Raw genomic sequence first — 26,071 nt, 5'->3', positions numbered from 1 at the left:
AACAAACGTATGCATACATGGACACGCACACAGAGCGGTTTAGATCAATAAGTAAATTCTGTGAATCCCTGCAAGGCACTTTCAAACATGACCTCCCTGCTACTTTCCCTCTGTGCAAATAGACATCATACAGTTTTGCCCTCTAACACTCAGCAGATGGATCAAAGCTATGATACACTAAATTATTTACAGAAACTGTGTATATGCATTTTTATCTAAAACAATAGGCACATGCACAAAAGATTTAATGGACATCTCCACTGTTAAAACAATAGTACTTCAAGACTACATGAGGCTCAAAAATACCTCCATATCTTACATGAAGTGAGTGTCTGGATCCAGACCATGATGCATACATCATATGTATCATAGCAACATGACGTATATACTGTGCTAAGCTGCATATGCTTCTTGCACAGGCAGGAAGCATGCGACCATAGCATGTGGTCGCTATGGAGACTGCAGCCCAATGAGAGTAGCTCACAAAGTTGCTCAGTTGTTGTTATATTTATTAAATTAGATAGATAGATAGAACTTTATTAATCCCCCAGTAGGTTCCTCCGGGTAATTCAGTTTCCAGTAGCAGAACACTGACAGGAATTTGCATAGTAAATTAACTGTTGAAACTAACAAATTGAAAATAATTGTTAGTCTATTTTTTTTAAAACATTCTTGTTTGTTCAGACCTCATTGGCCCCTCACAATGTCCAACTACCTCTTGTTTGTTTTTGATTGTGGCTCTACTGAGCTCGCTCACATCTGCCCGTGAGCTGCTGCTTCCTTCTAGCCTGAGCTTTCTGTTTGTGCGGAAAGTGTGTGTGTGGGGGGGGGCATGGTCACACTTAATATACACACACATACACTAACACACTTATTTCTTCCTATGAGTAGAGAGGCCTGTGAAGTTTCATGCACACACGCATTCTCACTTTCTGGTTCTCAGCAGAAAGAGGTCAGTGGTATTGTGAGACACACATGCACACACTCTCTCACAGACTCCTGGCAGCCAGTGTTGTTTTGTCCCTGCTCCTGCCCCCTGCAGGCCCCCTCCTCTCTCTCATTGGCAGCATTTCTACTTGCTGACACACACACGGTCGGGTGACAACAGGTCTGAAGCACACTCGTGCACACACAAAAACACAACACACAGTCGAGAGTGGGAATCTCCTGAGAGCTCCCCTATAAAACAAAGTGATCCTCCAGGCCACAATACCATAATAGTCAGGCACCAAGCAGACCAGCAGGGCAGTTCACATACTGACTAGTTGGAGACTCTGGTTTTTGAGGAATTCAGTGTGGATTTCATCATGTACTTTTATAGGTCACTGCAAAACTAAAACTAAGTCTTCCAGTTCAGTTACTGTAGTTGAGTCGCTTGCTGCATACCTAAATAAGCTTTATATACACAACCGCTGTGTGTCATGGCATGAAAAATCCTCTTCCTGACCTCTGTTGAGTAGATTGCCTCTAGGAGCTCACGCTGTCAGGATATTCTTATGATATTTTATGCATTTCCTCCCATTGTTGTAGATCCTAATCATGTCACTGCAGCATCCTCACAAGCACAGTGCCATTGTTCCCTGCCGGGGATTCTGCTTTAAATGTTTTGACCCTGTAGTAGTATCTTTTTTAGTCATCGCAGTTGCCTTGTATTTGATTTTGTGTGTATCCATCGTGGGATTAACTTTCATGCTTGACCTGTATATCAAAACGGCACTAAGGCCTTACATAAACCGAAATGCATGCACGTGCACACACACACTCATGCACAGAGAACGAGGAGGGGATTGGCTGCCTCAGGGGTCAGTGGCTCCTAGTTATACATGCCCAGTTTGCTGCTCATTTCTGATGTGTTTGAAGAGATAACTTAAAGCTAGAACGCACACTGAATGCATTTAAATATGCAGAGTCTTGTGTGCTAAAAGGTTAACATATACTTTCTTTTATACATCAGAGGCTTGCTCTGTTTAGTGGATTTGTTTATTTAAATCTCCTTAGAGTAAAGCAAGCATGTATATTCTTAGCATAAATGGCCCAGTGGGATATCAGCTAAATCCCTTACTCTGGCAGTGTTAGCAGCATGTTCACTCCAGTGAGTTTGTAAAGACAAAAATGTGCAAGGAAACAATATTTAATGCTTGTGAGTGAATCTTAAAGCTTTTCATAACCAGATCACGATGTTCATATGAACCCTTCCCAATGAAAAAAGTATGATTTCATAACTTTAGTCTTATAATCTTATAAATGTTATCTCTACAGTGTCTGTGGGCAATAGACGATATTTTGGCAACGACACTTGATTATCTTTGATCATGTGCCGATAAAAGTGCACGTGAACAGCAAAAAGGAAACACATGGGTGGGAAAATAATGGCGTTATCTGATTGTTTATCTGCATTCATAGTTTGGCTCTAAGCAATAACCTCCACGTGGAACAGGAAGTAAGTCTGGGCTAGATTATTTGTTGTCTCTGGTATGCCCTGCCAGTAATGCCACTATCATTAGCTGATTGATGACTATATTATGGTAATTATAGTTGTATAGTGTTTCTAACAGCATTTAATTTGCACCTCTGAGTCTTGAAAAGCATTCGAAACTACAAAATGCAAGAGTCACAACTACTTTAGTAACAAATGAGCTGTGCTTTTGAAGCCACGTCCCTAAATAAATCAGGTCTCCACAGTATGTTCAGATATTTCTTTTAATGCTCATTTCCTACCGTTTCCTCTCTTCACTCTTCTGAGCGTCTGTATTCTAACCTTGCTCCTGCTTGTGCCCTGCTGTGTGTGCTTTTGTGTGTCTGAGTGAGTTGAGTGCATGATGAAAAGGTTCATGTTGTTTCTGTTGGTTGCTTTACTTGCTTTCCAACTTTTCTCTGTAGTGGGGAATTAATTGAGCAGCAGATCACAACCATTTCTACCTTTAACAAGTGTTTTGGCCGCTTCTGTGTTTGACGTTGTTGTTGTTAAAATGTGCATTCTCGGGCTGTGGCGCACATGTTATTTGGCTGATGTTGGAAAGTTTTGCCCTTAACCACAGATTTTCTGTTGAGTTTCGTTCACGCCACAGTTGTGGTATTGTTATTGTGGCTTGGCTGTATGCATGCTGTTAGCTGAGGTATGGGCCAATTAAAATGCCAACTGATAGTGTACATCTGAGGAAGTGTCTTCACATTTAAATTTTTTTTTTTGTCTGCACTTTAGAGAAGAGAAGGACATGGCTTTGATATATTTTTTAACATCATCTCAGATGCTAACAGAGACTTTTCTCAACAGTGAAGAGTTTTTCTATATACATATCTGTAGATACAGAAAGTGATAACCCCCCCCATAGCTGAAGGGCCCATTAGTGCGCAATTGACTTACCTCTTAATGCAAGAGAGAAGTGGCTCCCAATATTTTTTATATTTACAGAATAAAAAATGTACATGAGTGTCTAACTGGCTGCAGTACTTAGTGTAGCAGTTAAGGTACTTTAATGCTGCTTCGCTACAATAAGAAGTAGAAGTTTAAAGTATAAAATGAACTTAAAAAAATCTAATGAGACAAGTAGCGCAACATTATGATAGCTAACTTAAATCATTCTTTGAAAACCAGCAGTGCAATCTAAGCTTTGGAACTGCAGAAAATCATGCTCCATTTTTCTCTTCCTGTTAAACATAGAGGATGTGGCTGTCTCATTTGTAAAAGCTTCTGTTTGTAATGTCAGGAGTCAATGTGAGAACGGGCTTGGTGTGTCTGTCCAGGAGGCAGATAAACTACAGGACTGATTTAAATTTTTAATCTAGAGGTAAAACTTGGCATATGTTAAATATACAAAACACTTGTTTGTCCATCTTTGAAGACAGACACTTGATCGTGTGCTGAAAAAATGTTCAGCTGTGGCATGTTCACCAGAATATTTGTTCCACAGTGATATTTTTTTTCCTCCCAGGTTAGGCATCAGTCTATTTTTGTTGTTGTCGTTGTTGTTTCGTTGTTTTTTTCAGACTCTGTTTAGGGTTCAGATCAGCATCGACAATAAGAAATCTTTCCATCACTTGCTGTGACACTCAGTCTTTCTCACTGCTCTTTTCTTGTGTATTACTATGACAACCCATAACTTTGAGCTGCTGTTACCACTCTCTGATGCAATATAACTTTGTATCCATCATGCTTACTGCTTGTGATTGTGATATGTTTGAAACCATGCAAGTTCAGCCTCTGGTAGATGAAATATTTTAAAAATATCCTTTAAAAAAAAAAAAAGGAAGTGTTTCTTCAGTATGTCAGTCTGTCCGTATTCCTGGGAACTTCTTCAGTAGGGGTATTTTTGGAAACATGCTCTGTATACATCCATAATGCCTTTTTTAAAATTCACTGTTTATCCCAAACAACTTGCTCTTTTTAAAATTCCAAGTCCACTGCCTTTGACTCCAGCACACTCTGAGAATCTTCATCTGTATTTCAGATTTTTCTCATGCCATTCCTCTCTCTACTTCTATTCCCTGCTCCTCTGTCAGTGTAAACAAACCCAGCTGAGCTCTGAGAACTTGTATTTCCTCATCATCAGCTGGCTCCTCCCACAGGATGAGTCAAGAGCCTATCAGCAGCTGTTGGGGCTCTCTGCATTGCCATAACAACCAGCAGGTTGAGAGTGTAGTAGGGAGGGTGCCCTTGTGGTCGAGTGCCTTAGTGACCTTGCCTGAGCACTCACCCATGTATTGTACGGTAACTTAGTGTTATTAACTCCTAACTGACTCCTTACTCCCTGGATGAGTTCTGATATATAAGATATAAAATATATATATGAGGCTGTTCTGGGGAGGGAAAAGTTGATCATTATGTCACATACAGCTATAAAAGATTTTAAAAGTCTTGCAACATTTTGTTAAGAATTATTTTTAAGTTCTATATCAGGTTATTTTGTTGTCTTATCATGAGCAAAAGCTATTTGTATAATAAAGCAAATAAAATATAGTATACACATCGTATAAACCAGTCGAATCACAGAGTATTGGGGGTGTGTGGCTTGGCTGAATAATCACAAGAAATCTGATATCATATTTCTTCAGATTTCTTTTACCTTTTTCATTCCTGGGAAAATAATACAATGCCTAAATCGGAGAGTAACCCTGAATTAGACACAATTTTTTCCCATCTATTTCTGCAGCGCAGCCTCATCGAACCGTACAGTGGAGTTAACTACTTAATATAATGTAAAATAATGAGAGATTTAATGTGCAAAGTTTGCACTGTTGTAGGTGCATACCTGTGAATGTGTCGCTGGACTTTGATCCTAGTACTCTGAAGACAGCTGCCTCTGTGGAGGTCTGCCTCCACTGGTTTATTTACACACCTGCCACACGCACACACACCCACACATGCAAATTATGCTCTCACAAAGTAATGATAAAATATTTCGCGGATGCCTGACTTTTGAAAACTTTATATTTGCCTCCACATCCGTGCCTCTGCACAGTAGTGTTTGCAAATGCGTATGAACAGGTATAGTTTCAGCTATTTAACAATGCTAGTGTTCATTTTTGATAAGCAGAAGGTAATGAGTCAAGTCACAGTAAAGCCTGCCAGTGATGGGATCTCAAACTATTGTCATCCCAAAATTAACATCAGCTTTTCTCCAGCTTATCTTTGAGCGAAGTCTTGCAGATGTTGGTTAACTTTAGTTAGCTCACTTGTAGAAGTGACGTGCCTTAAGGGAAACAGAAAAAGAGGATGGCATTCCACCTAATTTGTATACTCTACTAGCTATCCAAAGCGCCGTTTTACTGTTTCTGTCTTTTCCCTGCCTTGTGCTCAGTGCTCACGATATATTCAATCCTCTGTTTTCATTCAGGTAGCTGGGATATAGTTTCCCTGTGAGACAGACACAGAGACAGTCCTGGACCACACACCCCCACTCCCCCACCCACCCTGATCCCACAAAGACATGCATAGCAAAAACCGTAAGTGTGAGCTCCTCTCCTCCGTGTTTCCTCCCTGCTGCTTTGTGATTTACTCCCGTCTATGTTTCCTTCTGTGTTCTCAGCATCTTACTTTTTTCCAACTCGTGTATTCTGATCAGATCTGGGTCAAAAATATTGTAATTGTTGGCTCTTGTGGTGGGGTGTGGGGGGGTCGGGGGTCATCACGAAAAGGACACTTCAGATGGTGTCAGGCATACTGCTAATTAGAGAAAAGCATCCTTTAGTTGATTGGAAATTTCTTTTTGTGGAGAAGTTCAGCCACAGATTTGCTCTCCCCTGTGTTACAACATAGCCATCTGGCAACTAAGCAGAGTAGAGTTGGTTTAAAAAGACTCGGTGCTAATTGAAGGCAAGTCACACTAGCAGTGCATGCTCTTGTTGGTCTGTCTTGATTGTCATAATGTGTCAAATTTGATTGTCAAATTATTTTTATTATTCATATTTTTGTCATGCATGAATAAGAGCATTTTTCTTTCTTTCTTTCTTTTGGGCTTGATCTGTTTTAGAGAAGCAGCACAGCTCCCCAGTCCCCTCCAGGAGTCCTTTTTTGGCCATGAAGCCCAAAGCATCCACAGTGCCTCCCGCTGTGGCTCCCAGTCCTGGGGAGACACTGGCGTTCAGGATACCTAAAGATTACCCTCACTCCCGCTTCAGCAAGGCTCCACTTGCTGTGTACCCGCCCAAGGGGGCGCGGAACAAGACCTGGTGCGTGCACAATACAATAACATTGTTACTAAGTCCGATGAAATCCCACATTTTATTCATTAATTGCAAAAAAAAGTTGTCTGCAACTCTCTTCCCACTATTCTCCAGCGTGTCGCTGCCAGTCGTAAGCCTGGAGAAGATGCCGTGCCTAAGCCGAGGCGACTCAGCGACACACGTGCGCCTCACATCTTCCTCTTCCTCCCCTTCCTCGCATAAGCCTTCATCCCTCACTACCCAGGCCTCCCAGCGATTGAGTGAAAAGCTCACAAATGGTCGTGGCAGCAGCGGACCATCCACGCCGCGATCCATCACGCCTCCATCTTCTCTAGATAAGCGGCCCAGTCCAGCTCGCTCCCCGCTGGACAGAAGGGCGGCGTCAACGCCGTCTCCCTCCCCGCTGGATCGGAAATCCTCCCTGTCACCCTCACCTTCTCACCGAGCTGTTGCTCTCCCAGCTTTGCCATCAGTGTCACCGTTGGAGAAGAAGCAACAGAATGGAACTAAGACTCCCTCCAGGAGTCACAAAAGACTTTCAGGTTAGCACTTTCTTTCTTTTTTTTTCATTTTTTTAGGAAGGGGGGGGGAATCCAGCAGAAGTCTTACTGCATGTGTGTTTCACTGTGACATATTGAGTCATTTTCCTTCCTGCCTTTTTTATGGTTGATTTAGGATTTCAGTCCATCAGCCTGCAGCTCAAGAAACTGATTCTTGACGCTTTAGACGATTGACATTCCTGTGCTGCAAGAGTTACATAATTCAGCCTTTGCCCATTTAATTCCTACTGAGCTTTACATTAGAATTCCTACATTACCGCACACTTGCACCCAGATAAGCTCGTGCACTTTTTCCTCAGTATTCTTTTGACAGCTTCCAGCCTGAGTGTTTAGCGGCACACTGGTCAGCAGCGTGTGAAACTGTGAGCTTCGGAATTGGTCAGACACCTCCCTACATTTAATGGATTTCTCTCTCCTTTATTTTTTCCTTTCTTGTTATTCACTGCTTGCCTGCCGATCTCAGCTTTCTTACTAATTCTCACTCCCAAACTTTTTTACTTTCATATTCACATTTATGCGCAAGTTAACTGACTGGATCATTCTGTATAAGAAGGGGTGAAAACACATGTGGCTGTAAAGTTAAAGATTTCCTATTGATATTTCAGGGTTTGGGTTTTTTTTTTTTTGTGTCGCATCTCTCTATGCTGCTTTTCCTTCTCTTCCTCTTTTCCTGTCACTAGTCTTTCTCTCAGTTTGCACCGAGTGCCTCTATGCTCTGAGCCTCTGATTTACACCCTCTAATTCACGAGCTCTTACTGCCAAAAAGCTGCTTGTCTTCTTGAGAGATTTTCCCCACCTCCTGTGCGTCTACATTTTTTTTTTTTTTCCATCCTCTCACTCTACACCGCCTGCCTCTCAACCTCCTTGTTTCCTCCTCTCTCTCTTTCACAAGCTCATGCTCTATCCTAATTTTTATTTCGCAGGCTCCCGGCTGCATCTTTTTCTCTCTGCACGTCACTCGTCTTGTTTCTTGCTCTTCTTGACCTTCTGCTTTTGGTGTTGTTTGGTTTGTCTTGCTCAGGTTCTGTTCACAGCGATCATCTTCCTTTCTCTGTCTCGCTTTCTCTCTCTCTCACTTCTTTTTATCAAGTTTGTAAGAACTGAGGGAGCGTGCATGTGAGTTTGTTTATGTCTGAGTGCGTGTTTGTTGCTCTGGATATATCCACTGGAGCTGCTGTCTCATACTGCAAACACAGAACGATTACAGGGATTATAGGAAAGGCCAGCACAAGATTACAGCCCTGTGATAGTAACACTGTTCAAGATAACCTGCTGACTGGAGGCTGCTGTTTATTTGCAAGTCTGTGTGGAGGAAAGGTCTGTCTGTCTGCAAATGTAGGCCGAGTAGAGAACTAACTGCCTTTTCTGTCTTTTTTTTTCTTTCTAAATGTCAAACCCAACTTAAATAGTTAGGTTTGACATTTCAAGTTGACAAATAATAGAACACTAATTGAAAGGCTGATTTAAATTTATTAATTCCAAAAATAAAATTCTGTTTTGCAATTCAAGACTCACGCGCTCATCAATTAAGCATATCTGTGTAATTGATGCCATTAACAAGTAAAATCATTTGTCGGGTACTTTTTTGTGTGTGTGTGTGTTGTGTCTCTAATGTTGTCATCCCAGGCACACTGCTTTTTGTTTTTGAAGGGCTGCCAGTCAGAGAAAGTTGACTTCAAAGGTGAGGAGCCAAATCAGCTATTTTGGCTGTAATAATAAGAATGAAACCAGAGAGAAAATTAGTATAATTAACTTTTTGGACATCAAGTGGGTAAACAACAAAGACAGAGACTGTTAAAAATGTTAAAACTCAAGCCAGAAGAAACTGCTGTTATGATAAGGAGCTGAGTCCTCATCATAACTGGCAGCCCCTCACAAACTACATATATGTATTTCATCCACTCTTACTAGAGTCATTTCATCATATACATTTTAATATTATTCCTACAACATACATCAGAGACTCGGGTAAGAAATTGGCCTTAAATTTTAGGGGTGGAGATCATTAACAAGTGCAAATTTTCCCCTCTGGATACAGTTCGTTAAGGCTGGAGAGCGTGTGCTCGGCTGTCAGTCACTAGTGACTCTTGTAAGGCTGACAGCATGTCGTGTCAAGAATAATTTGTCACAGTATGAAGAGTCTTCCTTTTGTTTGGTTTTTTTTGTTTGATTCTGGAAGGACTGCTAATAATGTCACATAGACTGGTGCTATTAGAGGAGCCTCAGACCACAACTGAATGATCAAATGAACATGAATCAACATGTGAACAGACAAATGTGAGCGAGGACGCGAGTGAACTGCTGTCTCAGAAGAGGAAAATTGATTTGCTCGTGGTGTTGCAGCGCTCCCACTCCCATCAAATGTGATTTGATACTCGAAGGAAGGAAGGAAGAAATTACCAGATGACTCTAGTGTGTGTTTCTGTGTTGTGTTTGTTTTTGCAGGGAGAGTGTTTGATCCCAACAAGCACTGCGGAGTGCAGGACCCCGAGACCAAACGACCCTGCACACGGTCTCTCACCTGCAAGGTAATGCAAATAAAGGCACAAGTGCAGGGTTACCCACACTCTCAATCTCTGCGTGCTTTCTGTGGAGATAATAGTAACGTCTGACCCTCCTGCTCTTTGTCTGACCACAATTTCTGAGAGTAATAGCGTTAAAGGGCACATTAATGTCGCTACTGAAAGACGCCGACCACAGCTATGATCATATCTAGCTCTCTGGCTGCCTCTCTTGTGTGTACACCCGTTCTCAGTTAATGCTGGGGTAGCATTGCTCAGGCATTACAGGGCCTACACTTCCCCTGATGAGGTAATTATAGATGTTGGATGAGGCTAAAACATCTTAAGAAGTAATACTCTATTTTACTGCCCTATAATTACCTCTGCTGAGCTTTACTAATCACTGCAAACTGGTTAAGTAATTAAAGATGTATCAGGCTAATTTGTTGCCATTTTTTCATGTGGGAGTGGTTTGTCAAAGTAATCTTGTTCAGATCTACTATGTCCAGCATCGCTAGACACATAGCATTTTGTCTTGATAAGCTAGAGGGCAGATTGCCAAACTATCCACAAAACAAACCAAAAAAACACCAAACATATTTACAACATGTAAAATTTAATATCGATGGTTTTGTGCTGTTTGTGAAGCATCCGAGGCTGTAAAAATTTGTGAATGTGTCCAGTATGGGCTGATGAGTCACTGGAGCTCATTTCAGATCAATGATGGCTATCTTGTCAGCGTTACAAAAATAATGTTAAAATGGATTTTAATGTTGTCACACTCAGGCAATTGGCAAATAAACTCTCACACAATGTGAGAATGTAATCAAACTGTTGATCAGAGGGACATTGGCTTTTAACCAGGCAGCTCAGTGTCAGCTATCTGGAGGCAGGAATGTCACATGTCTAATCTGGAATAATCTAATCAGGAATAAATAGGCATGTTTATGGACATTTTCTGATGTTAGAGTCCTGATTTCAGGTCAGGATGAAGCTTTGGGTGACAAGGAAGAGGATGAGGTGGAGATGGGGGAGGAAAGTGCAGTGGTCATGGTGGATCTTTAAATTAAAATTAACTTATATTTGACACTTGTCAGTGTTCAGATTTCCCCTTTCTTTCTGAATTCAGCATTACTTCAAACTTCAGAAAACCCTAATATATCACCATAATTTCGACTAGCACGCCAAACACTGGCATCTTGTTCAGTTTTTAAAAGTTTTATTTTCTTTCAAATGTGTATTCAATAGTCAGGATAGTTAGAAATGTGATACATAAACCTTTGGGACCTTGTGGTTAAAGATGCACAGACCTTGGCTGCTCCCTTTGAATAAGTGCAGGAAGTATTTTTCTTTCCAAACGCAGGCCTGGCAGTCTAAAGCAACCTCTCTGCCTTGTTTGGTAAATATCTATTGGAAAACCAAATGTTTGATGGCTGGTTACCTTCCAAAGTACCTGGAACGGTATATAGGCACAGGTAATATTTACCCGTGTTTGTGTGGTGTGACGTAGACACATACAGTGTGAGGTTATGGAAACTATCATGAAACCAAAGAGTCGTGTCTTGAGCCTCTCTCAATGCAGCATTCAATCCCAGTGAAGTGTGTTTGTGGTACAGTCTGTTCTTCACAGATCAATATTTTCATTTACAAAGTCTCTCTGGAAATAACCCAGTATTTCTAAACGGTCAGAGGAATAAAAGAATAAAATAATTGTTTTGTTTTGGTTTTTTTTTTTCATTTGCTGCAGACTCACTCTTTAACCCACCGGCGGGCTGTCCCTGGCCGAAGGAAACATTTTGACATCCTCCTGGCTGAACACAAGGGGCGGGCGAAGGAGAAGGATGGAGTGAAAGAAAAGGATAAGGACAAGGACGGAGCGCAGGGAGGGAAGGAAGGCTCCAGCCAGAGTATTATGTCTAAAGAGAGCTCGTCTCCCAGCAAGTCTCACTGCCCCAATGGACGACCTCTCTCCACATTGAAGCTGCGGCTGGCAAATGCACACATACCAAGGTACAAAGGATGTGAAAAGTATTAAATATGCAAATAATAAAAGCTTTAGGACTCTAATCAGCTTTAAAAATGAGGAGTGTGTTTCAGGAGCATTGTATATTATAATGCCTACTTTATATAGTTTTCTATGTACTTCTGCCATTTTTATGTTGTTAAACTTTGGCTACTGAAGTTAAACTGCTCTTTTAGAGAAAGGGAATGCTTTCTAAACAGAAATAATGGCTTATTTATTTTAGTCTTAAGTATGTTTACTTGTCATTTTGAGAAGATTGTGTTCACTTGCATACTTGAGCATTTTTTCTTCAGACAGATGCACCCTTTTCCACCAGGGGATGCTATAGACACAGTTTGCTAGAAGTGAGCAAGCAGAAAAATCACCCTATGTCAAATTGTTGTGAAAAACGTATATCCTGTTTCTATTTAGAGCACAAAACCCTTCTTTAAAAATGAACTTATTTGGAGTTTGCTTCCTTTTTCCTTCTTTCTTTGTTTACACTCTTCGTCTTCTGCATTCACATTTAAATTTCCCTTTCACGGCTCCTGTTCTGTCTCTTTTCTTTAATTTTTGTTTTTCTGTCCCATATGTTTCCAGTTCTTTAATCCTTAACCCACTTTGTCTCATTACTTTATTCACCCCTTTGTCCCAGGGTTCCAGGAGGCTCCTCCACTTCCACCTCAGGTCCTCTGCTCACGGTAGCATCTCCTGTCCAGGCCCCTAACCCAGAACCAGCTCCCCACAGCTGGGTGACCGCTGCTGGAGAAAGCAGTCGACTTTCCAGCGACGAGGGCGATGCAGATCCAGAGGATGCTGACAGACCTGCTGTTCACTACTCCAGTCATCACCCGCAGCCTTTAGGGGTAAAATAGAAGGACCCAGTAATGCTGCACTATCATGCATTTTCTTATTCCATAACCTCAGGGCGTTCAGTAACCAATTCACAAAAGTTTTAGTCATCCTATCTCCTATTTTATCCCTGCAGGGTCTGCTTTTATATGTCATTTAGCGGAAATATTTTTGTTCCAGTTCAGCCTCAGGTGTAGCTTAATAGTATGTGTTAAAGGAAAAGTTTGCTATTTTGGAAAAGAGATTGTGATCTATGTTAAATGGTTGATCTCACACTCTTACCCAGTTTGTATTATCCTTAGAGCTAGAGCAATCAGCCAGCGTGAAGCAGGGGTCTCAAACTCACGGCCCACGTCACCACTATGTGGGTCCCATATATTGACGTGAAGAAATATAATGTTATTTGGCCCTTGAAGTTTAGGGAATTTGATTGTTGTTGAGTGCAGTGTTGAAATAGGTTCTTTTAAAAGCAAAAAGTTATTTAATATGAAGGCAATATGAGCAGACAGTACAAACATGATGAGCGAATGGCTGTGTTAGTTCAGGGAGAGAGTTATTTGTAAAGAAAACAATTTTGAGTTTTTTCTTGTTATACAATATTTGAAATTAAAAAAAAAAACAAAACACTACATTTTTGGAAATATTTGTGGGTGTTTTCTCCAATTAGGTGACAGTGTTAGCAGTAGCCCGCAACTCATTTAAGTTTGAGACCCCTGGCATAAAGATTAGAAATAAGACCTTTAAATAAAGTGTGTTGCCATTTTTTTGCACCACCGTTTTTGTACAGGCGCACATGCAGGTTGTGTATAGGCTCATTGGTAGGGAGTATTAATTTGCTGAAGTTATGCTGACATTGGAAGTTTGCCAGGCATGTGCTTTTGTTCCTTTTAAAATGGCGAGTACTAAGTGCCCATAATATTATTAAAATATATGGAAAGCTGATGCAGACATGTTTTTTTTACTCCTAAAGTCTGCATTTTACTAAATTTAAAGAAATGCTTGATTATTATAGTTCTTCAAGTCAGAGCTCTCACTTCATAGTCAGTTTTGACCTGAGCGGTTAGATTAATGGGAGGTTCTAAAAGTTACCATTATCCATAAAAATTGTACACTGTACTGTATATTTCCTGTTAAAAGTTCCAGTTATATTTTTTATTTTCTCAAATTCTAAAAATATTTTAACATTGTTTTTCTCTTAGGCATCTGTTCTTCTTCATCTATGGCATTTTTTACATATGGACTGTTGTCTAGTTCACTTTGAGACATTACCCAACCTACGTAGACATGAAAACACAAATATCTGATGTAATTTTATCTAAAATTACATTATTTTAACACCTTTTTTAGTCTTTATGATACCTGATGGCCAGAATTCACGCCCTTCGCCCTGCCTCGAATGCGTTGTATCCAGTTAGCACCTTCGCCTAAACCAAAAGAATTATTTCCTGGATTGAGAACAAATCTGAACCAGACTGCCTCCTGCTCTGAGCTCAGTATCAGAAAGGACAACTTGGTGCAGTGTCCCAACCTAATTCCCCTGATGTTGTCCAGAGCTGATGTGTGAAAACAGCTTATCTCTTTGGTTCCATCATTTGATGCCTCTTTTACTGCTTTTTACTCCTCCACTCTTCTTCTTTTCAGAATCGTTCGCCTTGCCTCCTTTATGATTCTTTCATAACATTCTCACCTGAGCTGTCTTCTTTCTCCCTCTTACAGTTTTGCGTATTCAGCAGCAGGCTGATGGGAAGAGGCCACTATGTGTTTGACAGGCGATGGGACAGGATGAGGCTGGCACTCCAAAACATGGTGGAGAAACACCTCAACGCCCAGATGTGGAGGCGAGTGTATTCTTTGATTATTCTACTACCATATTTTGCTTAAAGGTTAATAGGTATGGGTGAGAAATGGTAAAGATGAGCAAAATGTAATGTTTTAATGGAAAGATGTGAGAGGAAGGGATGAACTCATCAGCTGTGGAAAACAGATTCAAATTCTGTTTCATTTTTTAGACGGGAAGGTTTTTTTGTTTTGTTTTTTAAACAATAGAAGGTGAAAAAAAATCACACATGAAGCCTGTAAGTTTTTAATCAAAGATCAAAACTAGCAACAATAGAGGGGAAAAAAAGAACAGGTTTGCATGCAGTTAATGATTGCACAATCACAATAGATAAATAATTTCTGAGTTTTAATCGTGGGAAGTAAAGTAAAAATAGCCGAGGAGGCTGATGAAATGAGGGGAAGACACTAAAATGAGCTTAGAAAACCATTGTTCAGTAAAATACTGCATATTGATTGTTACTTAAGGTCTCCTACAAGCTATTCTGGCAGTAAAACAACTTTATTGGTACATTTCTCTTTTGTAAGATTCTCTTCTTCATGTTTCAGGAAGGTGCCTCTGGCTGCTGAGAGCCTCCTCTCCCCATCTGGTACATCCTCCATACCTTCACATCAAGCCCCTTCTCCCACCTCTTGTCTGCTCAACTCCCTCCCCAACTCCCTCTCGTACACCGCCATGTTTCCTCAGTCTGCATCCACAGCTGGGGTGTTTAACATCCGAGACTCCCCGCAACCCCACACCCAAGTCTTCGCGCAGGGCAAAGCCCGTAACGGCACGCATAAAGCAAGTCGTCCATCCAAAGACGTGGAGGAACCCGTAGCGGGAACTAAGAAGAGAAAAAAAACGTCCTACTCTTCCTCCTCATTTTCCTCTTCTTCCTTGTTTCCCACTGTGGATAATTACAAAAGGAACGACAGGAGCTTTCATTCACAGTTACAAAGCTCGGGAGGGACAGCTGCCTCCCCAGCCAAGAAAAAGGGACTTGGTCATGGGGATAGCGAACTTTGGGGAAGCTCAGAGGGCTGGCTATCTAAAGCTGATGGCCCTCAAAGCCACATATCGCAAAACAGGTGAGTCCCCAGTAAAATGTAAAAAAAAAAAAAAAAAAAGTTTCATTAAGAGGCCACAATTTTGAAAACTTGTAAAAACTGTACTTTGATATTTAACTTTAGAAGTAAATGTTTTATTTCCCAAAAATATTTGATTATACCTACATGTTATGCCATTAAATTCTCTTTTAGAGGATAACAAGTCATGATTGTAGTCAGAGGGAATGCAGACTTAGTTCAACATATTGTATATTCATATAACATGTAATATACTTATTGTGTATGTAGACACAACATACTGTTTTCCTTCTTTTGCTTCTCTCCAGTCGTGAACTTGGCAGCACCAGTATACCCTACTCACCTAACAGGGAACCAACCTCAGCTGCCCACCAACCAATGGCTCCTCCCACAGGACCCTTAGCTTATGGGGGAGGAGCAGAAGGGAGGAAGAGGCGAAGTCCCAGCTCCTACAGAGGAAAGGGCAACAAGCTGAGCAGACTGGGTGGGTTAGATAGCCTCTTTGGGAATGGAAGCGATAGCGGGGGGATACTAGCTTCAGGGCCTGAATCCCCAAGACAGGTAAGCAGTCATCTACTACCTGGAATATATTTTAGTGTGCTGAGTTTTGAATTCTCAAGGAAGTCTGATAGTCAGCTAAGAGCTGGTGTGTAGGAGACCTTCAGCATTTATTACAAGAAGCTCCAGTCATTGACCCATGGTCAACAGCAAAGACATACTTCACCATTCAGTGGTGAATAGATGAGCAGGTGAAGTTTGCGCAGTTGTTATGTGACCACTTAAAATCAGGTGGTCCTTGAAATAGTGAGAGATATAAGTTACAGTGATGACAGCTGAGCAAATTCAGTTCCATCTTGTTTTTGAATGACAGTAGATGCAGTTTTGTGCAAAAGCACAAAAGAAGTGTCAGGCCTAAAAACTCTCTACAACATCTGAGCAGTGTCTGAAAGTCATGTCCTTAAGAAACAGGAAAAACAAAAACCCAGTAAAGGCCTGACACAGGACCTGAGAGATGCATTTGGCTCTTCAGTTGATCCACCTCTTGTTCACTGAAGCCTCATCTGAAATGGTCTCACTGGAAGGGCTGCCTTGTTAGAATTATACAACTTGTTTTTTTGTCTTATATACAGCATTACATATTCAAGTGTTTTGCAAATATTTCAATTCATTGCTGTACCTCTTTCCCATTTTCCTAAAATAAAATAATAAGAATAAAGGTAAAAAAGGTATGAGGGGTGGTTCAATACTCTGTATGCGTGGTCAAAATTTTGTTTATTCTAATTATTTTCAGAAATTGGGAGACCCACCAGTTTAGGTGATGTTCTCCGTAAATCTGAGTGTCACGCCTATGTTTGTCACTCTTTGATGCATTAGACTTGGATTTTGGTTCATTGTCCTGAGGGGATGATCCTAGACTTTTCCTCTACCACTGTCACCGCCTCTACTAAAACATAAACTGTTGCAGATTTTGATTAATGAACAAAAGTTGCAAGCTAATAAGTGATTTTTAAATATATGCTTATTATTAAATGGATATCATCATTAGCTCTCAAGAATGAATGACTGTGTTGTGCAAATAAATTAATAAATTACAAATTAAACTTCCATCTGCTGTGAAACTGCTGCTTTACAGGCAAGAAATTAAAATCACTTGACAAGTGTGCGTTTTTCTCCACAGGCCAAGTTGCATCACTGACAGAAACCTGTTTAATGGACAGAATGTTGGGCAGCTGTTCAGGCCACCACCGTTTGTGACCTTTGACCTCACCGCTCTTCCAGTTCCAGCACCAATCAGACTGCTTCATCATGTCACATCTGTTTTATCCAAAAACAGTTCAGTTCACCTGCTGTGACAGCGGGACTCTGAAGTCTTTGCCCACAGTTGGCTGGCAGTGGCTTCCACCACTTATCCCTCAGTACGGATCATTTTGATGGAAAGCTGCTCCGCGCCGTTGTGGTCTTTACAGAACAGGATTTCAAAAACCTTTTATCCTCCTGATAAGGGAATTTTAAGGCACTGTTAATGACACCACCACTGTTGACTTTTGCAGGGGGATAACCAGAGTTTATTTTCAGAAATCTGAGTGGAAAGATAACTGTGATTTCTTTGGGGGAGTTTGATGTTTAAAGGACCTACTGACACGACTACTGTAGGACTCAGACTTCAGCTATGCCACCTCAGTGGCTCCACCCCTTTTTTTGTGTTTCTCTATTTTTTATTTGTATTTTTTTTCTTTTCCTTTTGCTTTAAAAAGAGATGAGCTGGGTTTTATCCAGCATTTACCTCTTCTTTAACCTCTTTCTTTCTGTACCAAACAACTTTGTCCATTTCTCTATTTACTGTCCCCCTGCCCCCCAATGCTCCCTGCTCATCCCAGCATGCCTGTGTTCAAAGTGCACTTACTGCCCTCAGTTCACCTTCCTTCCTTGTTCGCTGATTCCAGAGCCATCTCCAGCAGTGCCACACAAGAACCTGTTCAGACAAGGGAAGAAGAAGACATCTGTGTTACCAACAACGCTACATCAATGCATTGTATTTCAATATAGGAAGAAGTCAGATTTAACTTAAGAATGTTTTTGTATTTTTTTCCCCCTTCGTCCTGGTTTAAACATTGCAAGAAACTCCTGGACTTGCATCCAAAAATGGAATTATTGTTATTAATATTAAGGTGTTGGATGGCGCTTTTTTTGTATAATAATTTATCATTCTTTTGTTTTTGACCTTTGAGGGTTTGAGGTTTTTTTCAGCAAAAAAAAAGGATTTCTATGTCATTTTGAAGAAATGTTGAAAGTATTATTATAGTTCATATTATTAAAAATGTGTACATATCTGTTCTTATTTTTGTATTTATTCATAATTGTCCCCTTTTCCCAATTATGAGGTAGGAGAGAGGGTATTTTTTAGCTTTCCTGTCTCTTTGTCTCTGTTTATTAACGATAATGAGCTCGGCCTGGTTTCTCAAAACATTCAATAATTAGATCGTTAGTTAATAATCACACAAACCAATTTGAGCCATGGCTGCTGTCTATGTTTACTGTCATCAATAGGAAACAACACATCCTTTTTCTGTTCTTTTTAAATTTCTAATATTAGTTTTAAATAATTATTGTAGTCTGACAGAAATCTTGATCTCTGAAACTTTAGAACCATATCCCACATGTTGTTTCTCATACTACAAATTATGTGTATACACTTTAGATGCAGTACTGTGCAAGCATTTAAGGCTCTAAAAGGAAAGTGAAGTAGTCTGGTTCTACTGTGTTCTCGTTTAGATCCTCCTTTGTTCTGTCAGGAGATAATAAGCCCAGAGGTCACAATTATTTCATAATTATTTCTTACTATTGCAAGACAAAAGGCTGGTTAGGTTTTGTTTTGTGAAACCAGGCCCTTATTTGTATTTTCATATAAAGGGGCACCATTTTCCCAATTTCCTGTGGGTTCACCCTTTTTCATACTTCTTCCAGTGTTCAAAACTATAGCTATATTTTTAAACTATCTTTATCTTCCAAGGCCGGTCGGCCTCATCTCAGTGCAATTACGCTTGGTTTGTTGTGTTATGTCGAGTCAGAACTGGGTCAAAATGTATCCGCTTGCTTCACAGCTGCCCAGCTCAAGCTAGGTACCGTTTCTTCTCCGGTAGCTCTGTAGTCATTCCTTTTGAGCCCTCGGTGTCTTTTATTAGATGCAGCATCAGGTGTAAAAAAGCAGTGCTGATTTAAAAAGACAACACTTACATTTGAAGGGAAACTATATGCTTTTGTTTTCTATAGCACTGTGTGCCACAGGTTAAAGGTTTCAAGTGTTACAAAGTTTAACTGAGGATGTCAAAAAAGTCGATCAGAAAATGTGAAGAGATTTTTCTTATTTCAAAGGGGATCTCCTGTGCTTGCTTCCATTAATAATTCAAAATAATTCAGATTTTCCTCATACTGACTTTTAGCTCCTCCCTTTGAGCCAGTTTTCATTTGATTGGTGGCCCTTCCCAACTGCATAAGTAGAAAAAAAACTGTCTAAAATGGATTATATCAGTCTAAGGCTCAAACTTTTGGCTTACAAAGATTACTTGTTAATACTAGACTTTGACAGCTAATGGAGAAAGGCATAACAGGTCCCTTTTGAAGTGCAGCAGATGTCGTAATGGGTCAAAAAACAAACGGCATAAACCTTTAAAATGTCAGAGAAGTACCCCCCTCTTTCATTCATTGCTGCTGACGATAGAGCTAACGTAACTGAAAGCATTTAAATTTGCTGTTTAGCAGTGTGACTCTCAGAAATGCACTCGCCTGGTACTTGCCAACTGCTTCAGTGGAAACTAACTCTTTTTGGACTCATTGGTTGTTTTGTTTAAGCACTAATGATGATTGAATTGTACATAATCATTTGTATTTGTGTTACGTTTTTCCAAGTACTCAAAGTGCTTCCCATGACTGTCCATCAGCGCGTGAGATTGTCTACCAGTTTAGATCAGTTTAATAGAACCTGCATGGTAGGCTTTGTTTCGCTGTAGATACACATGGTTTAACTGGGTACTGGCTGTGTACAGTTAAATGGCTAACATCCCTTTTATGACAAGATAAACAAATCTTTTAATTTTTCTTCAGTTTTCTTTGCTGTGCTCACACGTTTAAATCAACAGACGTTTAATAACAGATCAACGCATACATTGCTAAAGCGATGGTCGATACTTCTTTTTTTGGTGTTATTTACTGGTTACAGATCTTGGTATCATTGGATAGATTTCGGTTTTCTCACGCAGTACCTTCTCACATGTATCTACTGATCAAAGATCAAGTGTTTGTTGGGGAAAAGAAGCCAACCTGAGTTACTGGTTGAAGAAATAGAAATGGGAAGTTACGGTCTGTTGCAGCTAAAATGAAGACAAGGCTCATGGTTGCTGATTTCAGAGCAGTTGTATATTGTCTTTGCTGTTAAAGTTTGTTTTGTTTTTTTAAACCCTCCCTGTTTCTTTTCTTTCTTTCTTTTTTCCTGTTTTGCACTTTGTCATTTTGCCCAGATCTTTAATTACTTTCTATTTATATAAATATTTTAGATATTAAAAAAAATCTTTATATTTGTGATAGTGTTTCTGGCAACTCCATTAAAAGAAGATGAAGAGGATATTGTTGGTCAGTTGTCCCCCTAAACCAGCGCACTGTTGTTATTATCCAATCCAAACTGTGGTGAATGTTGAATGTCTGAAAAATGCCTTGTTAAGATTTTGGGGGTTTTATTCAGTCTTACTGCAGTTGTTTTAGAAAATGGATTTTCCACCAATACAACTTAACACATGCCACATGCTGTAAAAAAATGGAAAAAAAAAAGGTCCTGTATCCAAGCTTTTATTAAATGATTGAAAGTGGATTTGTGTTGTTTGTAAATCAAATTTGCAGCTTTTGAATTGTAAAGAAAGTCTCACAGCTCTTTATTACAGCTTTGTTTTTTACCTTCTGAAAGTATCTCTCCTTATCGTTGATGTCTGACATATTTTTGAATTGCTGGAGGCGAGCAAATGCCTCTTATGTGGTTACCGGCATTTCACAAGGAAGCTTTTTATATTTTGTAAAGTGCAACATTTTGGTACATTTTAATGCTTTTATCTTACCAGGTCAATCTGTAACTGTACAGCATAACTGTTTTCTTTCTGTCTTGCAATGTTTAACTTTTTAAATATGTAGCAGCAGTAATGGTAATTATAGGAATCAGCTTACCACTTTAGTCCATCTGAACAGTTTTACGTACAAAGATCTATCCCACTGAATGGGGTGATCTCCCGATCTTGTTGTCTGTGTGTTGTCTTTTCATGAAATTTCATGACAAATTATCAGATAAGTTGCCTTTACTGTTATTTACTGTTCTATGACTTTCCAATTAGCCTAGGCTTTTTGTTTAGGCAAGTATAAGAACCAGCTCCAAAAAAGTTGACTAACTAAAAGAGAATTAATGCAAGTGATTGCCTTACTGTTTTCACAAGTTAAATAATTTATTACATGCTGTGAAGTTGTGAAAAACAAACTAGACCCCCTTTCTGGTTTCACATATCAGGATATCTTTTACATTAACAGATTCTAAAATGGTTTAAATACAACCACAGTTGATATCTTTCACCCTTCACGGTTATTTTACATTAACTGAGAGCTTGAACTTTCAGCCTTTCTGTTGTAGGTTTTCTGCTGTGCTTGGATTCATTGTCATGTAGCATGATGATGTTTCACCCAAGCTTTAGCTATAAGACAAATGACCTCTCATTTCACTTTAGAATAATTTGGTGCACAGAGTTGTTCATGGTTGGCTCAATGACTGCAAAAAATCCCAGTCATGTGGCCCGAATCATCTCCCTTACACCACCATGCTTCACAGTCAGTATGAGGTGTTCGTGCTGTTACGCTTTGTTTTTCTACAAATGTTGTGTTATTCATTATGGCCAAACATCTGCACTTTGATCTTGTCTGTCCGAACGACATTGTTCCAGAAGTCTAGTCTTTCAGAAGTCATACTGCTGTGTTCTTTTTAGAGAGAAGAGGCTTTCTCCTGGCAGCACTTCCAAACAAGCCAAACCTGTACAGCCTTTTTCTAATTGTACTGGCATTAACTTTAACCTTTAACATGGTCTCAGGTGAAGCTCTTGAGTTTTGTGCCCTGACCTTGGGGGGAATTTGTTTGGATGTCTACTCCTGGGAAGGTTGGCAACTGTCTCGAATGTCTTGCATTTGTGAATAATCTTTCTCACTGTAGAATGATGGACCTCAAATATTTGGAAATGTTCTTCCAACTCTTTCCAGACTGATGGGTAGCAACAATTGATTTTCTTTGCATTGTGTTAACATACACCTGAGTGATTCAGGTTCATTTGATTACAGCACCTGGTTGTTTCTTACCTTCTTCACTCCTTCACTGAAAGGAGTGAAGGTGTACTTAGTTCTTCAACCACTATTTCCTAATTTATGAAATATATAGACAGTGTAATATGTCATGTTTTCTACATCCTCTGAAGTTGTATTTACCTCATTTTGAGACCTGATAAGGACCTGATTATTTTTATTATGCCCTGATAGGTCATACTTCTCATATGACTGTATTTACTATTTGACTGTAATTTATCAGCTTAGGAAATCAACTTAAATGTTAGTTATTTTATTAAGTGTCTTGTTTAATTTGCGATACACTGCCACAAAAGCAGTAAATGATGTAACTATACCTTCTCAAGTACTGCGATTAATGAAGTTGCAGCCATTACTTATGAGCATGGCCTTGCATTATGTTAAAAGATGACTCATTCGTGATAAACATCAGAAAGACTGCTTGAAACTCATTTTAGCGATCTTCCGTCTTTACAGAGCAAAGCAGCACTCTGCATACGCCTGAGCGTGGTAGTCAGTAACCCAGGTAGCCCATGGCTAATGGTGTTATAGCTATAGCTTCTAATTTAAAGGTTCCTAAAGCATAACCTATGAAACTAAACTGTCAACACAGAACAACACAGAATGATGCTAGCATAATTAAAAACTAACTTTAACAATTTTCTACAGCAAACCTGAACCATCACCAACACCTCACTCTGCTCACTACAGGCCAAGCACTATTGGATAAGTGCAGACTAACATCAAAGAAATAAGCGGCCTGAAAATGTATGTTTAAATAGAGCTTATTTAACCTATAACATATTTCAAGTTTATCAAAAGCAATCAGTTCCATAAAGTAAGTATAAGATTGGAAAAGAAAACCACACACATGTGTAGCGCTGTGCCTACAACACAAAAAGCCTCACAAAGGTACTACTGTGGTTTCCAACATTTTTTACCCTATCACCTGTTATTACACAAGTCCAGTTGAATTGCCTGACCATCCAACCTCTATCAAAGCTTTCCATTTCTACAAAGGACTGTAACAGCAGCCACATTAACAGTTCTGTGTATTTTAATTAGATCCTCTTGGACTAACAGAAAAGGGCTCTTCAGAACAAACACGATGTCGACTGTGACTCAGAAGCTTCTTCTCCAGACCACCGGGGTTTACTTTCCAGGTCAAGGCCTAACCCTAAGGATTGATGACACAAAACGCTACAGAACAGTCACCTCTGCTGGCAAGCGAATGGAATCCACAGACTAATTTTGTGGACAGCACAACTAAAGCATAACAAAAGATCACGCCATGCTTGTTGCGAGGGAAAAGCAAATTCTTTATTTGAACATTTATCAACATCTTGGAGTCTCGTGTTAAATCCCACAGGGCCTCTCAGTGACTGACCTTTGATCTCAAAAAGCATGATCCGCTGATGTTTTGTTCAGATCAGATAGAAGCCCATGACGGAACACTAAGTCAGATTGTTCTGCTGTGTCATTTCAGTGCCCTTCTCTCCATAGCACTGATTCTGTTATTATTGTTTACAGTCAGAACAGGCAACCGAGACTCCATCTCTGCTCCAGACTGTCATTCAGTATCCTTACTCAGCCAGAGAAAGGACATTACAGGCAGTAATTAGCCATTTTCCCCTCCTCTGAGCAGTCTCTGTCCTCTGTTCTTTATGGACAGGAGTCCAAAAATGTTACGATACTTACACACTGACTGCCTTATTCACATTCTAGCAGCAAATATCACATGTTCCTCATTTATGGGCTTTGGCGAGTGGGGTGAATTTAGAGATTCACTTATTATGTCAGTGATAATGTGGTGTCCAGTTAATATTTCTACAGTTTTACTAGTTTTTTAGATCAAAGAAAGAGTGGAAAACATTAAAACAGAGGTTATTTCTTTTTTTTTACACATTAAATGTTACTCACGTGAAATATATCTGGAAGCACTGTGATCAGTTATTGCACATTAAACTATAAATGCTTAGTAATTTAATTTATATCAACTTCTTTGATGCGAGTAATGACCCTTCTTGAGTCCTTGCACATGCTTGTAAAGAACAGCTGATATTTTTTCCCCCAAGACTGAGTCCGATGTGACTGTATAACCACAAAGTTTGATGATTGGAAACTGAACAAACGAACAAATCCCCACAGAAAAGCGGGGGTTTTGAAGTTCCCCGATTTAATTTTAAGAATTTATGTAGCTTTTATGTAAACTTATGGGAAGATGTTAAAATAGCCTACCATAGCGAAGTGAAGAAGAGTATGTCAACAATTGATCCCATGGCTAGATGACCACGATACCTTAATGAGACTGTACAAAAAAGAATGGTGTGTCCAAGGGGGTGAACTAAGTTTAGGCTAACACAACTGATCACATATCAAACAAGGCTGGTGCTTCAGAAATGACCTTTACAAAGACGAGCGTTTTATTAGCTCATAAATTCAGTTTTTATTTCATAAATCGGTGACCATCTTTTTCTTTCTTTGAGAAGTTCTATAGTAGCACTTTAAAACCTATATTACATTCTAAAAATACGATTTTTATAAACACTGGAAAAGCTAATTAGAAATGTAGTCCACTTACCCTGAATGAAGTTCAAGTTCAAATGAAGCAACAAACAAATCAAACAATCAACCAGTGATGTGTCTACACATAATATATAATTTAGAAAAGAACCAGCTTTAAATTGTATTTTAGGGCATTATGTTGCTAGCAATTTGGCATTGATAACAAAACCCATTTTTGTTTGTTTGTTTGTTTGTTTGTCTTGTGCAGCAACAACAAGGTGATAATCAAAGAGCCATTAGCCCAAAACTTGGCATATCTCGGTGTGGTGTGCAGTGCTTACTTAAAAAAATGTGAGGAAACTGTGTAGAGGATAAGTGTCCTTAGAAAACAGGAAGGAATCCAGCAACCCCTGACAAAGGAAGTGAGCGATGCATTTGGCCCTTCAGTTATTGATGCCCCGTCAGAAATTTTCTTAGTGGAACCGTGGCCAACAAGGAGCTATTCTGAAGGAAGTCAAACAAAGAAAAGGGCTGAGGTATGTCAAATTACGCAAGAAATTTTGGCTTATGGAGTAATGCATCCAAATTTAAAATCCGTGGTTCCAGTTGTCTTTAATAAGTATGCAAGAAGTGAGAAGTACAACAGTGGGTGGCTACAGCCATCTTTAAAACACGATGGAGGCTCTGTCATGGTTTGGGGCTGCATTTCAGCCATTGTTGTTGGAGATCTTGTTAAAACTGATAGAATCATGAATGAAGAAAAGTACCATCAGACTTTTATCCATCGTGCAATACTATCTGGAAAGCACCTGATTGGCAACAGCTTTATTTTTCAGCATGACATGATCCTGCCAATGCAGTAAAAGCATACCTGCATAGAAAAACACAAAATAAAGCACTATCAGTCATGAGTTGTCCTCCCCGGGGCGCGTACCTCAACAGTTTTGATGCAGTGTGGGATCGTGTGAACAGAGAACATACTGAAAGGAAGCCAACATCAAAAGAGAAGCTTTGTCCTTCAAGAAGTCTCGAGAACTATTCCTGAAGACTACTTGAAGAAATTACAGGAAAGCTTTTCTAACAGTGTGTTGAAGAATAGAGATGGCTGTATGAAATGCTGACTTTTGAGTTCTTTAGAATTTTGCAATCTTTGTTTTTTCTTATATACTGTATTTCTAAGCATTTTTGCACATCGCAAAAAAAAAAAAAAAAAAGAAGCCGCACAT

General features: G+C 39.7%; 1 protein-coding gene across 3 annotated transcripts in view; it reads left to right on the top strand.

Moving 5' to 3' along the window:
• atxn7l1 (ataxin 7-like 1) overlaps positions 1-18,183 on the top strand; it is a 28,076-nt gene extending 9,893 nt beyond the window's left edge. For 2 of the 3 annotated variants that reach the window (XM_026146836.1, XM_026146835.1), the window contains exons 2-11: positions 5,835-5,943; positions 6,471-6,669; positions 6,778-7,205; positions 9,669-9,751; positions 11,472-11,734; positions 12,382-12,592; positions 14,295-14,416; positions 14,964-15,485; positions 15,791-16,043; positions 17,161-18,183. In XM_026146836.1, coding sequence (XP_026002621.1) covers positions 5,928-5,943; positions 6,471-6,669; positions 6,778-7,205; positions 9,669-9,751; positions 11,472-11,734; positions 12,382-12,592; positions 14,295-14,416; positions 14,964-15,485; positions 15,791-16,043; positions 17,161-17,178 — 2,115 coding nt within the window. In that variant the 5' untranslated portion in view covers positions 5,835-5,927 and the 3' untranslated portion in view covers positions 17,179-18,183. The remainder of the gene's footprint in view (positions 1-5,834; positions 5,944-6,470; positions 6,670-6,777; positions 7,206-9,668; positions 9,752-11,471; positions 11,735-12,381; positions 12,593-14,294; positions 14,417-14,963; positions 15,486-15,790; positions 16,044-17,160) is intronic. The other variant, XM_026146834.1, reaches the window with a different exon arrangement.
• The last annotated feature ends 7,888 nt before the right edge of the window (positions 18,184-26,071 follow it).

The sequence above is a fragment of the Astatotilapia calliptera genome, chromosome 17, assembly GCF_900246225.1.
Source record: "Astatotilapia calliptera chromosome 17, fAstCal1.2, whole genome shotgun sequence".
Taxonomy (NCBI): domain Eukaryota; kingdom Metazoa; phylum Chordata; class Actinopteri; order Cichliformes; family Cichlidae; genus Astatotilapia; species Astatotilapia calliptera.
The sequence above is the reverse complement of the archived record's forward strand: the minus strand, read 5'-3'. Positions and strand labels throughout refer to the sequence as shown.